Consider the following 15,937-nt stretch of genomic DNA (forward strand, 5'->3'; position numbering starts at 1 on the left):
TGGCACACTTACAATCCAACATGGCATTTCACAATCCAGCCAAACAGGGGAAAACCCGATATGTCCTACTTAAGAGAGAGCAGCGATGCAGTCTTTGTCACACTCTCACTGAATTCCCTCAGGCACTTCAAGACAGACACCACAGACTCACTCCGCACCAACCGGCAAGGCAAGGACATCAACTGAGGAACCATGACAAGCGGCAGAGTGTTTCTCCTGGCAGCCCTGTGCTCCCTCTTCATCCTGACTACCTTTATTGACAGCACAGAGTCAGGTGAGTCCTTCAGCTACTATATACTGTACTTACACATCCCTTTCAAAGCAGATGCATTTTGGGTAAAGCTGTCACTGTTGAACATGCAGTATCTAGGAAAGTAAAGCTTTAACAAACTGGACGTAAACAAAAATAATGTTGAACTTTCAGTAAAAAAATGTTGTTTAAATGTGTTTTCCATAACGTATAGTTCTTCACATTCTGATAATGTCTGTGTGTCTTTATAGCCCGCTGCTGCCTGTGCTACTCAAGAAGACATTTGAAATGCAGCAGACTGCTGGGCTACACCATCCAGACCAGCACCGCTTCCTGTGACATCGAGGCCATTATGTGAGTCCCAATACTGCAAATTATGAGTATTTTTTTAGCATTAATTAGATTAAAACAATCAACCAGGCAGGAACCTGATGTGTAGTATGAACAGTGTGCTTCTGTATCATGTTAAAAAAAAGTCTGGACAATCGAGTTTACATCCAGGTATTTGTGGCATGCAGAAAATTGTACTAAAGTTTAAGCTAAACTGAAGTACTAATGTTTTTCATGTAAACAAAGTTAGTATGGCCAAAAAATCTCATTATGGTGAGATTTCTTCAAATTAATGTGCATAGTATGCTGTGTGTGTGTGTTACTAGCAAATTGGCCTTCATTTAGATTCACTACGGAAACGTGATTTAAAAATGTAAAAACCCAGTGAAAGCTAAGATAAGTGTGTTTATCAGATTTGACTGAAGTGAAAGTACATAAATCCTGACTCATAGCAGTCATCAGATACGACTCTACATGGCTTGTTTATTTTAATTGAACACTTCCCAGCACATCTTTCCCAGTTAATGTTTGACCCAGAAACAATCATGAAGGGACTCAGGAATTTGTGAGAGCAGCTAGTCTGGGAGGTTTGTAAATGTGTACCTGAGACACACTGGTAGGGGGGTCAAACAAACAAGCTGACACTCTGGAAAAGCACAGGGAGGAAACGTTACTCTGCAGTATATGAGGAGCACTCATGATAATTTTTCACTGTTTCCTGGATTTCACAGTTTCCACGGCAAAGGGACTTTTATCTGTGCTGACCCATTGTCCAGCCACACCCAGAAGTTGAAGAGGTGCCTTGAGTGAGTATTCCCATCCGCTGTACTTCTGGTTCTCTTAACTATGGGTTAGAAAATGTATGTAATATTGTGTTTTTATTTTCTTTGCAGTGAAAAGAAGAAGAAGACCTTAGAGATCCTCAAACAGGAAACCAAAATAACCTCTGCATCAACTTAAACCTTCGACAACAGTTCATATGACGCCTGAACCATATCTGCTTTGGATAATGACACACCTTCTACACTTAATTAGCATGATTTTTGGTATATTTCCTATTTATATTTATATTTATATTTATATATATATATATTATATATAGACGTGTAGTATTCTTAATACAGCCTAAACTGAATGCTGAGCTTTCAGTGCTTCAAAACAGATATTATATATATAAACAAATATTTATTCTTTATCTATTTTTTTATGTGTAAACAGTTATTTTATAGTGTTTGGATGTCAGAGAACTGGAGTAGCAATCACTGTATGCAGTTTTAAAAGTGTGGACGTTTGATTGTAATACATATTGTTAAGTAATTTATTAAAACAGATTTTTGATTCAACATGTGCCAGTCATTATGGGTTCCACATCATACACCATGACCCCAATCTGGGGGCAATTTCACAACCATAAAACATTTTTGCATGAAAAAAAAAAAATTGAAATAAAAAAAAAAAAAAAAAACATTTTCACATAATTATAGGACAGATTTTCAGATCTCTAATGTTTCATAATGCTTCATGAAGATGTGTCAGTAAAAAGCAGGGATTTCAATTCACTACTCAGAGGATAGATGTAATACATTTGATCTGTGATGTCTTACTAAAAAAAAAAAGAATGTTGTCTCACTTATAATATGCTGTATAACAAAGTCAATAAAATACATTTAAACAGAAGATTATATACAACAAAAATTAAGCCCCTTATTGTGTGGATAAAAAGCTTAAAGGCAGAATGTGTGATTTATTTTGATCCAGTAGATGTCACCCTTGAGCACCAGCATTAAACCAAAACAAACTGCTGTGTGGGGACACCGCCAACCCTCTACCCTCATGTTTGCACAAAGGAGTTATCAAATTGAAACGCACCATAACTAAGCGATAAGCCCAAGCGGTGGACTAAATTGTCCTTGTCTCGAGCTGCGTTGTTGTGTTAATGGCAGCGCTCTTTAGTTTGTAGCTTCACATTGCATGTAAATTTACACGGAATGACCGTGATCTAAAAAGGCTTACTTCACATTCAAATAAGCAGTGAGCACAATATGTTATTCTTCTTTTCCCTAGTCCCTCACTTTAACAGCTTTTACATGCAAGGGGATGAGCAGGCTTGTAGCATGTTCCCCTGTAAAGTTACTGTGGACTTCTTATGCCAACTGAAATAAACACCGGTCCTTCAGATTTGTAAAGTAACGCTCTTCCTACTATATGTTCTGCTTCTTCTTGGCATGGCCATGGTCACAAAAGTTGTCCATCATCAATCTAGATCAACAGGCTAGCGTGTAGCATATCTGCCTCCAGATGTTGATGGAGGTTGTTGCTACATTGCTGTGATTGGTTCGGTTCAGACATTGACAAACCTCATTATTGTAGTTCTCCTTTATCAGCTTGTCCTCGTAAGTCTCTTATTACTAACATAAACATACTAACGATAAATATTGTTCTTGTTGTTACTGTTTGTCCCTGCCCTTATTTTCCCTGCCGCTGTAATGTTGCATCTTTTATAGAAAATATTACGTAGTAAGGTGTTTTACCTGCTCTTTTGTGAAGTGTCTTGAGGTGACATTTTCTATGAATTGGCGCGACACAAGTAGAGATTGATTGACTGGTTATTATATATACTGGTTATTCATTAGGAATGACCCTTCCTCCTACTCCATTCTAACCAGCCACCCCCTCACCGAAACCAAATCCAATGCTTCCTTCTGTGAGAACACGTCAGACATTGACAATCTTCTACTGTGAGGAGACTGATTATCCTGAAATTATCTAGAAAATCTCAGAAGTTCATATGTGAAAGAAGCCTTTGTAATGCCCCGAGTTTTAAAAAGAAAAGTCTTAGAAGTATGTGTCAGGGCAGTTCAAAAAAAAAGTGAAGGACACTGGCTGTGAACATGATTCAGAATAGATCGTTTTTCCTCTTTTCATGGTTGGTCCACAACTTTGAGCAGAAACCGGTCCTCGCCATGGTCTTCTCTGGTTTTCAGAGCCTGGCGGAGTTTCTCCCAGAAGAGGTTGGTGTTCTCCTCTGCTCGCGGCCAGCTCAGATAGGTCTGTCTCTTCAGCAGCTTCCTCATGCGATAATAAGGAGACAGCTGAGCAGCGGGAATCTCCTCCAGAAACACGAGGATCAGAACGTCTTTCTGCTCATCAAACAGACGGAAACTGGACGGAGGGAAAAGACAGAAAGAGGAAGAACATGAGGCAGTCACTTCCCATATCCATACTGTCATTGCAGTTTCTCTGTTATTTTCATTACACCATAATGTCAAAGGTTCTTATGAGTGTGACTGAGTATTACATTTCACTGCACATCTGTATGAGCATCTGACAAATAAAAATCTTGAATCTTGAAAAAATCTTGAACTATGAATCCCAATGAGACACGATTTTCTTGTCCTATCAGCAGACTAATACCCCAACGAATTTCGATTTATGATCAAGATTTTAAGACAGAGAAAAGCAGCAAATCCTCAATCCAATTTAAATCTGACAGAAATGTAAGCGTTAAAACAGGTTGTAGCTTGAAGCACTTCCTATCAATTTTTATTAAAGATTTGGTCCATTTAGATAGAAACATGATTTCAGGCTTAAGAAATAAAAAATCTGTTTGGACTTTAATCCATTAAAATCACAATACTAAAACCAGTGATTGAACAACCTTAGTTAAGTGTATCACTTAAGCTTGCGTCATTAGTGAGTTGTAAATGCTAAATATATTTAAAGTCAGCTGGCACATTACCTGGCCAGTGTCATTTCTCTGGAGCACCACTCACTCTCCAGGTATCTTTGGCTGATCACACAGATTGTCTTCCTGCTTCCATAGATGGCATCAGCGATGTTCTCCATGATCGGTTTACCTGAAAATGAGATTTAAAAAAAAATGGAACAGAAAAGTGAGTAAATGGGCTGCTCCTCATGACTTCCTCTGAATACAACGGCGACACCTTCTGGAGTAAAGACAAAAGTACAAAATAAAAACATCTGTTTTCCAGGTTCCTTTTTGTCTAGTTTTAAAACTTGTTTGTTCAACCCAAGGAGGTCATTTCTTATTTTCTTCCAGTTAACTCAAAAGTCCATAATATAATGCACAAGGTATCCTCATAAACAGAAGGTGCTGGGAAATTTGAAGTTTAAGAACACTAAAACTTGAGGATTATTATTTCTAAATCTGGACACTTTTCATATTAATATAAGAATTCAACCTTTTTTAAATGTTGTATTATGTAAAATCTAAATAACCAAGTTCATGGCCCCCTGCACAATAATGAACTGATCTCTGAAATAAGTTTGCTCTGGTCTACACAGTTTCAAAAGAAATACAATATTGAGGTTATCTGCTTTACTACACCACACACTATAAGAACTAAACTGTTAATCCGTCATGCTTTATCGTCATGTGTGGGGTCTCTCACATTTTCAAAATCGTTTAAGATTTTAAAAAACTTTTAGTGTGGAAGGCCTTAGCTAATTTTAGAAAGGCTTCAAAGTTAACTTTTGCTATGGACCGACTCTATCTGTAGATTCCAATGGACTATTTGTCTAGTGGAGGTAAGAAAACATTTCTAAATCAATAAAATAATATTCAAATCAATATTATTATTTTTCAAATTATTGATTGATGAAGTAAGTAGCTGTGTAATACATGATGGGATGATGTATAGTTAGCTGGTTGTGATCCTGAAATGGAACCCCGACACAGTGAGCAAGACCACTCCACTTAGTGTTGGGGTCGTGCTCACCCTGAAGGGTTCATTATGTCTTATGTAAGTGAATGATTTAAATAATAAGAACATCTGAGTGGACTTTCATTCCAAGCCATCATATATTTCAGTGATTTCAGTCTGGACCAACCAACCTATTGACTATAACAGACTGACAATGCCATGCTACTCATAAAGAAAAAGTCACTTGCATGGCTAAGACAAACTTTAGTAAATTAGCTTGAATTCAGCTTGTCCATTAAAGCTCAACTGTTAAATGCCAAGTGTAGAGGTTTATCTTACCTGGCTCAAAGTCTCGGTGGTGCAAACACAACCTCCAGCCCTGCTCGTTTTCCAGTTTTGGCAGCAGTTCGTTGATGACCCATGGCTCATCGTGGGCATTGTAGGAGATAAAGGCATCATACTGGTCGGAAGCTTGCATGTTTTTATGCTTTGAGTCGAAGAGAAAAGCCAAAAACACGTAATAGGCATATACTAACTGCAACCTCAGGAAGTGGTAGGTGAAGGAAACCATCATAAAAAGGAGGGTCAAACAGGTGGTGGAGATGAAGCAGTTGAATTCAATGTTCACTGAGCATGAGCGGATGTCCAGGTCCAACAGTTTTGTGTTGTTAAGGCTTGGAGGATAGTTGCACTTGAAGTTATAAGCATCAAAAACTTGGGTTTGGGTGTTTTTTACAGTCCAATTGAGAAACTCTGCGTTATCACAGTCACATTTGAAACTTTGGCCAAAGAGATCCAAATAAACGAGAGCTGGTAGAGAATTGATTTGTTCTTGACTTACGAGTGGGAAAATATTCTTTCTTGCCTGCAGGAACTCCAGCTCAGTAAGTTTGGCATTTATGAGGAAATCTAGAGACCGAAGACTTATTCTAGATATGTAGAGGCTTTTCAGATTTTGAATTGGGGAAAACAAATCTGGAGTAAGGTCTGTAAGTTCATTTGAGCTAATGTCAAGCATTTGCAGACGAGGTGTGTGCTTAAACATATCTTTGTGGACGCTTAAAATTTGATTACTATGTGCATCAAAGCTTAAAAGGTTTGTCAAACCTTCCAGGAGGTTGCGCGGCAGGCAGGACTTCCCCCGGTGGTGTTGTGAGGGAATAGCCAATGTTTCCAGATGAGTGAGCTTAGAAAATGGTGGATCAGGCAAGGCTAAGCTGTTTGCATAGCTTATGTGATTGTCTCTCAGATCCAATCTTTTTAAATTTGTCAGACCAGTGAACCAATTTTGTTTTAATGAATTTGTTTGAATATTATTGGATTGAAGCAGTAAATTAGTAAGATTGGTCAGCCCAATAAAAGAACCATTCTGAAGGACTTTTATTTGATTATCATGCAATGACAAGTTCTGGAGGGACTTTAAACCATTCAGTTCCCCCTTTTTAATGATGGTGAGTTTATTTCCATTCAAATGTAGTTGTCTAAGATTTGGCAAGTAGTTATTGAAAGCCTTGTTTAATCTAGAGAGCTGGCAGGACTGTAGCTTTAAAACTTGGAGTCCTATTAAATCCTTAAAAACAAACTCATTTAAAGTCGGGATTGGATTCTGATAAAGGTTGAGCTGTCTGAGCTTTGTCAGATTGGCAAAATCATTGCATCCAAGACTGCTGATTTTATTTGTGCTGAGATCGAGCTTTGAAAGGATTTTTAGATTCCTTGTGGCAGCTGGAACAGATGGAAGTTTGTTACGACCCAGACTCAAGTCCCTTAAACCTTTCAGCGACACGAAAGCCTCATCTTGGATTTTTTGTATTGAATTATCTGATAGATCTAACTCTGTTACATGAATGCATGGGCTGAACAAATCTGAATGGATAGTACTGAGTTTATTTTGTCTGAGCTGGAGTGTGGTTATTGTTGGGATGGTGCAGGATATGCTGATGAGCTCTGTGAGGTCATGTTTCATTTGATTCATCCTCAGAATTTTTAGAGAGGAGTTGAAGGTCTCTAGGAATGTTTTCCAGTCATCAGAAACCAGTTGAAGCCCACTTATGTCAAGAGTAGACACTCGACTTAAAAAAGTCGTGTTGCGTATGTCCCATATCATCTTGTTTTTAATAGTAGAACCTATGTTTAACCAGGTGAGATTTGGAAAAACATCTGCAGTGATCCTAAAGACTGCAATTGGATTTTGTGACAAATCCAGTGAAGCAAGCTCTAATGAGCTATTAGTCAATTCCCATGATTGAAAATGGGTTAAGTCGTTGTTTGTGATTACTAGACTTTGTAGATTTGGCAGTTGCTGTAGTAAAGAATGAACATTTTTACTGCTGTGGAGTTTGTTGTGAGAGATGTCCAAAAATGTCAAGCTGGTCAAGGATTCAAAAGAGGTCGGCGGCACTGCTTTGATACGATTATGAGTAATTCTCAGCTCTGTGACGTTGCTCAAACCAACAAAAATATCATCCCCAAGTTTGACGAGTTTGTTACTATTAAGATTTAACTTCTTCAGGGAAATAAGATCGGCAAAGGCTCTTGGATCTATTTGTACAATCTTGTTGCCTTTCAGGTCTAATTCTGTCAAAACAGACTTTTTTCTGAAATCTGACATTAGAATTTTTGTTATATTGTTTGAGGACAAGTCAATACTTTTCACTGTTGAGGGAATATCTCGAGGAACAACACTGATTTTACCATCGACAGGCTTACAGATGGCGCTGTTGTTACTGATTCTGCAATCTCGAAGTGCAAACCCTGCAACCGGCTCAACTGTACTGATGAAACACAGCAAGAGGACTATGAAGCGTACTTCAAAAGATGTTGATCTTGCTTCTGTTTTTGTTTTGTCTTCTTTCATTTCAGGGCCCATTTTGAACAAGAAATGAAGTGTCTTAGCCAATAGTCCACTTGTTGAATGAAACAGCAAGGTAGTGCTGAAAACCAATGAAACAAAGAAATTACAAAAGGCAATAAATACTCAAATATGAGAACACGATAATACTTTATCATCATATTTAGGTGCACTTTTTCATAATGTAAACTAAGGTAGTTACAAAAGCATAATTTTAAACTTGTTAAACACTTTCAATACCTGGTTTTATCCCACAGCATTAAAAAAATAAGTCATATAGGCTTCCTATATTGTGTGATTTCTTGTTTTAAATTCCCCAAATTAGCAGGAAACGTCTTGCCCCTGTCTAAATCGATTCAGTTGTTTTTGATATTATCGATCATTTAAATAAAGGAGATTGTGTTGTTTAAAAAAAAAAAGAAGATTTTGACAACCTTCCTGGGAATAGATTAAACATACTTTCTTTAACCTTATTATAAAGTGTAAATACAAAATACAAGGTGATCATTTATCAAACATCAGTGACAAATAATGGTTTGTGATACTTACTGTGTCACACAGCTGAAGACGAGCTGATTTAACGGAGATGTCTCACTGACAGGATCTTGTTGTTTAATACCCTTTTAATAAGTGCGATGATCCTCTTGGGTCAAAAGAGAACGTAAGTATGCAGTGTAAGTTAGTCTCTGTCCTCTTTATTATAAACTGAGTGAGGAAGTGAAATTGACTAAAACAGGGTGGGGGCTGCCTCAACAACTTAAAATAGCAGTTTGTCAGCCCTAAAATATTTTTTCTTCTTCTAAGAAATGGTGTACGTTTAAAGAGAGAGATTTGCTGAAATGCAAACAGACCCATAGGTCAGTTGTGCTTGATTTTACAGGAAAATTATTTTATGCAAATTACATGCTATCTTTAACTCTCTCTTCAACCTAATTTGCATGTATCATACTGGGAGTATTTATTTCAATCACTTCCTCTGAAAAGACTGTGAAAGGACTAACACTTCCTCTCTGCTGCTCGGAGACTGAGGGACTAATGTTTGTTGGTAAATCACCACTCAAATGCATTAAAACAGCATAGATGTGGTGGTGCATTGGTATACCGGTGAAGACACAGATGTTGTGGAGTACAAGCCACCAGAACGGTTAAAAAAAAAAAGCTTCTAGAGTGGAAAGATGTACGAAGAACGTGCAGCACATATGTAAGGTGGCTGTTTATTAAGACTTTAGGACAGCTCTCACCACAAAGTCATATGTTACCATCACTTGTCATTTAAGTCAGAACTCGGATTTGAAGACCCCTGTCCTTTAGACCCTCAGTGCTGATGAATGTCACAATGCAGAAAACAGCAGTTTAGGAGGTCTATGTACGACCTATAATTAAAAAAATACACAATTGACAAGTAATCGAAATATAAATATACTGAAAAGCACATCCCTTATTTAAATTATTTAGTTATTATTTATATCAACAGTATGATTTTCAAATAGCCAGAAATGTCTCAGCATCCCAGCATCTGAAGTATTTGCTAGATCGCTGTATTAATTATTGCAGTCATGTGGGACAGTGGGCGCATGAGCTAAAAACAGGAAGCGTTGTTTCGTTAAAGTAGAATCTTGTTTCTCTGCATGGCGGATGTTACATGACAATGACCCAGTGTTTTCAGAGAAAATTGAATTTCACTGGAAAGCACCCTATTGCATGACAAGCTAAATGTTTGGTTTACGCTGGCATTTGGAGGAAATGTGTGGTGGAATAACTGCTGACTTTTCTTTTTGTGTGCTTTGATTTTGAAACTGTATCCGTTTCATCATTGCCTGTGGTGAAGTTGTTCTTTTCGCTAACCGAATTGGACTCATTTTCTACACCTACATGTGTTGTAATGTGTCTTTTTTGTGCTCAGAATAAGAAAAGCCAGAAGGAAAAAAGAAGCATCATTTATTGGGTGAATCAAACTGGCTGCAGCTCATACTGTCACACTGTCACATCAGTGTGAGAAACATGAATGTTCTTAAATTCACTGGTCCCCTTCACTTCCTCAGTCATATTGATTGTCTGTTGTCCAGCAAAACACACACAATGCTCCAAAGGTACTGACTGAGGATGTATGCCAGCCCTTTACTTAAGTGAAAGTGTCTGCTCATTGTGTTACAAGGGTCAGTTCTGCATTGTAAAAATGTGTTTTAAGAAAAACTGATTGTAAGGGAAATTAATTTAAAGAAATACAACAAAAAGTTATCAATGCTTAAATATTTCCCCTTTTAATATTGTTCTGACAGTGATAAATAATATCAACTCTAATCATATGAAGATCAAATATTATCTCAAGTGGTCAATATTACTTGATGTTAAGTTGTTATCTTTGATGAACTTTTTTGAGGTATAGCTCCTTTTTTAGTGATTTACAGTCATGATAATATAATTATTATTATCTGTTTTTTGTCCAAAGTAAATGTGAAGCAAAAAAGATTTTATGTCATTCATTTTTATCTGGGATTCAACATTGAAACATACTTTTTGCAATAGCATACAATGTATGCAAACCAAAGAAAGTTCCCATAACAGAGTCAACAAAGGGGACTAGAGCTAACTGGTTGAAACTATGGTCAAGAGTATGATTGCTGGTTCAGTCGGTGGCCAACAGCAACAACAGCTGTCACCAGCAGAGGTCCCCATTTGGAAAGAAAACTGTTAAGATCCCACATTTGTACCATCAGCAGACAATTCTCTACACTGTGTGTGTGCTTACATCTTTCTATCAAATGAAAAATAACCAAAAACTTTTTCATCTTCAGTCTTTTCCTTTGTCTTAACTTACCTTTGTGTGTCTGCATCAAACTGTACCCTTATGTGTGTGAGGTTATTCCTTAAACACACACACATTCCCGACCCACACATACTAATGTAGCACAGGTAATGAATCTTTAATGATCTGATTAAATTGAATAATGGACTAATCATACTTTCTCATTATGTGATCGCACTGACTGAAATTACTACAATGTGTTACCTTAACATCCCACTGCTTAACATTAATATGTATGAGAACTGTTGCAGTGTAGTAGTGCAGTGCTGCCTTTAAAGATGCAGAGGAGAGGAGACAGTGCAAGGTTTAATACCGACAGTAAAGTTATTTTGTAGATGTTGAAAATGGAACTAGAGATGAAGATGGAAACAGTTAAATGATCACAAAGCATTCAAACAAAAAACAAACATTTTCAGACAAACGTCTTGCAGTTTGTTAAAGCTGTCGTGTAGGGGGTGTGGCCTCATGTGAGTACATGAAACTCTTGTAGCAAAGAATAATGCTACTTTTGATTTTTTTTTTAAACCCAGTGTGAAATACTGTTAGTTTTCTGATTTTGAAGAGATTTTAATTAGATCCAAAAATGCCCAAAAGTACTGTACAAAGTATTTCCTTTTCGTGTCATTTAGTCTACTACAAGGTTAATGTCTAGATGTGTAGCTCCCCCTGCTGACTGGCTGCAGTATAGGTCATAAACTCCATGTTAACAGATGGAACATGGAGCAAACTTTCAAACTAAATTACACGTCATGTGTTTTCCCCTCAAACTTAGTATCTGTCATCAAGTAAGTTACGCTGATTTATGTCCAAGTGTTCACTTATATGAGAAGTTTAGTTTTAAAGCAACATTATTATGGAGGAATCCAGTATGGTTGTTTGGCGCCCACTGAAGGTCTCTGAGTGCCAGTGCACTGTCGTAAAACACAGTGTGTTGATAAAGGACTGTTTCACCAAGCGCGACGCTGCGACCTGTCAAAGCCTGTAAACACGTTCTCCTGACTGGCTCCCAACTCGGTCACTCTCTTTTCCTTTTCTTAGCTTCATCCGTCCTCTTTATGTCACTTAGCCTTAGCCATTACATCAAACAGAACCAAGTGTAAGACAGGCATGGCCTCTTTTTAGCTAAAGGTTGATTTGTGAACGAGTGCCATAAAGCCTTACACACTTCTCATTAGAGAACCACGGTCCAATACCAAAGTTACATAGTGTTGAAAGCAGGCGACTGGGGCACTCTTTGGAAATGGGATGCACACCAGTCACCCTCTTTTAAGTGTACCGTACTATTAGATCGACTTTGACATTTTTTTAAGGTGGAAACGTCAAGAACTGTGGCTTTAATTAGTAATTTGATGTGAAGAAGCAGATGTTTGACAAATGTGTCTCCTGCAAGCGATTTCTTCTGCCACGCAAATAAAGCACAGCTTACAATATCAACTTAAAATAGATGACTTGTGTGTATGATAGTTGGTTAGTTGACTGTATGTTACTTGGTTCAGGCGGCTGTGGCTCGGAGTCGGTTGTCTGTCAACCGGAAGGACCCCTAGTGGAATAAAGAGTTAAATCGTATAGGCTGCTGGCTGACTGTTTTTGTAACACAAAAGAAATTCAGATTCATTTTAAGAAAAATAGAATGAAGATAGGAAATGGTTTGAGGCTCCAGTCAAGACTAATTCTCTTTGGGGTGGAGGTTTGGCTGCGGATTCTTGAAGTCTCCTCGCAGCAGCTGGAGCAGAAAGTGTGGAGGTACTCCTTGTTTTCCCGAGTCCCCAGAGGTACACACACACACACACACACACACACACACTCACATGCTCCAGCAAACACACACGCTGTCCCTCCTTCCCACACACACGGCCTGATTAAATATCTTCTGAGAATATCTCCCCCCCCCCCCCCTTATCTGCATGATTCCGTCGCTCCAGTGGGAAATACACTGATATGTGCGCGCGGAGCCACCCACGGGGCGCGTGCACCGTTTAATCATATCTGAAGAGAGGTAGGGAGAGAGAGAGGGAGAGAGAGAGAGAGAGAGAGAGAGAGGTGCAGCCTAGTGTTGAGTCCAGTGTGACTTATCTTTCCTACTCTGCTGCTGTCGGTAACGGACCGGCTGCGCACACACCTACACACACTCCTCTCTATCTCACACACACACAAGCACACACACACACACCGGGAACACAGAACCGGACTGGTGCACTGGGGAAGAAGGGGAGGGGGAAGAAGAGGGCTGAAAGAGACACATGTCACACCGGACCGAGCTATAGGGGAATGTACTGGACTCCCCTGCACACACACTGCCACGGGCTGTCCCGCACTGAGGCGTCCGCTGCGTTAACTGGACCGGACACGGACTGAGCCAGAGGCGGGGGTGGGGGGGGGGGGAACCGGACCGGGATAGAGGGGAAAAAAAAAAAAAAAAAAAGGAGTCACCTGGCTGCGGAGGGAAGTAAAAGGAGGAAGGAGGGAGGGAGGGTCGGACGGACGGGGAGCTGTGCCCGGCTGACAGCGCGCAACGGAGAGTCGGTGCAAAGTTTCCTCGATGGCGCTGGTGATGGAGCCGGTGAGCAAATGGAGCACGAACCAGGTGGTAGACTGGATGAAAGGTAGTGGCACACACACACCGCACTCACACACACACACACACACACACACACACACAGACAGATATGTCTTAAACGACACACCTGGATGCAGATAAACACACACTTGGCGCGCTGAACTGCTAATTGCAGGGGGAGACAGAGGCACGGAAGGTGTTTTTGTTTGTTGCGTGGGAAGTGTGTGCGTGTGCGTGTGTGTGTGTGTGTGTGTGTGTGTGTGTGAGAGTGTGTGTGTGTGTGTGTGTGTGTGTGTGTGTGTTGATGCATCACCCCCCGGCACCTGATGATCAGTGGATGATGATGTAATGTGTGAGTGACAGGTGGAGAGCGAGCCAAACTTCACCGCTAAGAGCAGGGGCGGGGTTAGAAACTTTTACGAGGGTGGGTGGGAGGTGGAGGCAGACTGTGTGTGTGTGTGGGGGGGGGGGACCAATGACAAATCTCTGTTTGAAAAAAACATGAATACATACCTGCTATTTTTTGGAATGCTTTACCTCTGTAGTCGTTTCTTTTCTTTTGGAGTAAATGTGTTTTTGTTGTTTTTTATCTTTGAGGTTATTTTATGTGTCTGTGGTTTTATAGGTATTGTGTTTGTTTGTGGCTCTGTTTTCCATTCTGCCCCTCTTTTAGAGAGTTTGGTCTTTCTTTGTGCTTATTAATCCCCTCCTTGTTGTCATTTGTTTCTCTTTTTGATGTAGTTTGCTTTATCTCTGTCGTCATTATTCGTGTATTTGTAGGCGCTGACTGTTTGTGGACAGTGATCAATATGTCTTTATGTGATGCTTTATGCCTTGTTGTAGTTATTTTGTATCTTTGGGAGGTCATTTGTTGGCTCTTTGTGGCCACTTATCAATTACATGTCTCTTTGTCGTCATGTATTTGTATTCATTTTGTGGCTGGATGTGTTTGTGATCTTTCCTCTGCAGTCGTTGTGTTTCTCTTTGTGGTTGTTTTGAGCCTCTTAAAAATGATTTTGTGTCTCCCTGAGGTCGTTCGGTGTCTCTTTGTGGTCATTTTGCATTTCACTGTATTTATTTGATTGACCTTTCAAACAGTAATGTTTATTACCCAAATCATACAGAAGTCTGCTCTCTACCAATCCAACGTCCTCTTACTCTCATGATGTGCACCAGAGACGGACATGCAAGCAGAATCGAGCCCAGTTCACTCATCCTTTTAGACCGATAATAGTCCTATAGATTTCAGTTCACCTAATCTTTAATGCTGTCAAATTGAGATGAGGGAATACGAGCACTAGAAGACAGTGCTTTAAGAAGATGACATCAATTAAAATCTCACACAAAAAAAAAAACACTAAATGAGTATTTAGCCCAAATTGTGATTGGGCTTTGTTTACACAGGAGCTTGTGATGTTGCAGATAATAGATGAGGGATTTTAGTTATGCATAATTCAAGAGCAAGGCTGATTGGGTCTGCACCCAGGGGCCTTTGTAATCATTATAAAAGTCTTTTACACATTAAAAAAAAGAGGAACATTGTGATCTCCAGATTCTGCACTGCTGTTCACTGTGCACTTTTTTTTACGTGAGGTTAACATGCCAGTGCAGACGTTATCACTTACTCTTCATTATGTGCATAACAGCACAGAGTTTCACAATAATATGTTTATAAAATGTTATAAAACAGAGAGAGCGTTGGCTTACGTTCATCACACTCATGGTTCTCTTCAGGCTGTTTTGCCCCAATCATCTCCCGTCTTTTTTATTTTTCTTATTCAGCTCGTCGGTAACATATCTGTAACATGCTGTATGGATGTATCAACTCACGGGGGTTCATGCATTATCACTCAAGCCTCACAAAAACCACCAGACTAAAGAAAAACCTGCTGCAGTGAGGACCCGTCCATTAATCAGAATTTTTATCGAATTTGATTTAAGTTCAATTAACAGCCAAGTTTAAGCTTTAATGGACGCCAAATACTGCAAGTGCAAGTTCCATTACAAAATGTGACATATATCCAAAGGAAAGTAATGCACCACTTTATTAAAGAGTTTGCAGAAGTTATTCGGTCTAAAAGAAAAACTTATAAAAAGCAATTATAATTTGTGAAGTAGTGAAATCCATTGAAAGGAAATGACAACACAGCTTTTTAGACAAAGGACGTATCATTGAATTCCCCTTTCAAGCTACAATAGACATCTGATTTATAAATACAACTTTTTCAATACAAGTTTTTTCTTTAAAGGTTTTATATGCGATTTTCACACTTAAAAGTAATAGAAATCAAGTATCTCCTCTGAAAATAACTCTGTGAGTCATGACTGTCTACAATGGGTGTAACACCCGAGTCCCACTGTCTGTGATGTTTTCAGAGTTTTCAGAGTCCTATCTTCAGTTTGTTTACATCGTCGGGACGGCCGGCTGACTCCTCCCCTCGTGTATAAAAGTTGTTTAATTGAGGGACTAGAGAAAAGA

At 39.1% G+C, this 15,937-nt stretch overlaps 3 protein-coding genes across 4 annotated transcripts in view; 2 read left to right on the forward strand and 1 right to left on the reverse strand.

The window, feature by feature from the left end:
• Nucleotides 1-1,923, forward strand: ccl20b (chemokine (C-C motif) ligand 20b). The gene is made up of 4 exons (XM_061064765.1): nt 1-274; nt 502-604; nt 1,312-1,386; nt 1,481-1,923. Exons 1-4 carry the CDS (start codon nt 193-195, stop codon nt 1,494-1,496), a joined length of 276 nt encoding a protein of 91 aa, XP_060920748.1. The 5' UTR covers nt 1-192; the 3' UTR covers nt 1,497-1,923.
• Nucleotides 1,884-8,750, reverse strand: LOC132994422 (toll-like receptor 13). 2 transcript variants are annotated; one of them, XM_061064764.1, is made up of 4 exons: nt 8,645-8,750; nt 5,584-8,177; nt 4,320-4,437; nt 1,884-3,742 (listed from the first exon to the last, which is right to left on the reverse strand). In XM_061064764.1, the coding sequence occupies exons 2-4, from the start codon at nt 8,111-8,113 to the stop codon at nt 3,502-3,504; spliced, it is 2,889 nt and encodes a 962-aa protein (XP_060920747.1). In that variant the 5' UTR covers nt 8,114-8,177; nt 8,645-8,750; the 3' UTR covers nt 1,884-3,501. The 2 variants fall into 2 exon arrangements, with proteins under 2 accessions (XP_060920747.1, XP_060920746.1); XM_061064763.1 differs by lacking the exon at nt 8,645-8,750 and having other exon boundaries at nt 5,584-8,630.
• Nucleotides 8,751-13,317: 4,567 nt separating this feature from the next.
• Nucleotides 13,318-15,937, forward strand: part of cnksr2a (connector enhancer of kinase suppressor of Ras 2a) — a 55,063-nt gene continuing 52,443 nt past the window's right edge. Inside the window, exon 1 of the mRNA XM_061064766.1 lies at nt 13,318-13,504. Coding sequence (XP_060920749.1) covers nt 13,441-13,504 — 64 coding nt within the window. The 5' untranslated portion in view covers nt 13,318-13,440. The remainder of the gene's footprint in view (nt 13,505-15,937) is intronic.

The sequence above is a fragment of the Labrus mixtus genome, chromosome 19 (assembly GCF_963584025.1).
Source record: "Labrus mixtus chromosome 19, fLabMix1.1, whole genome shotgun sequence".
Lineage (NCBI taxonomy): Eukaryota > Metazoa > Chordata > Actinopteri > Labriformes > Labridae > Labrus > Labrus mixtus.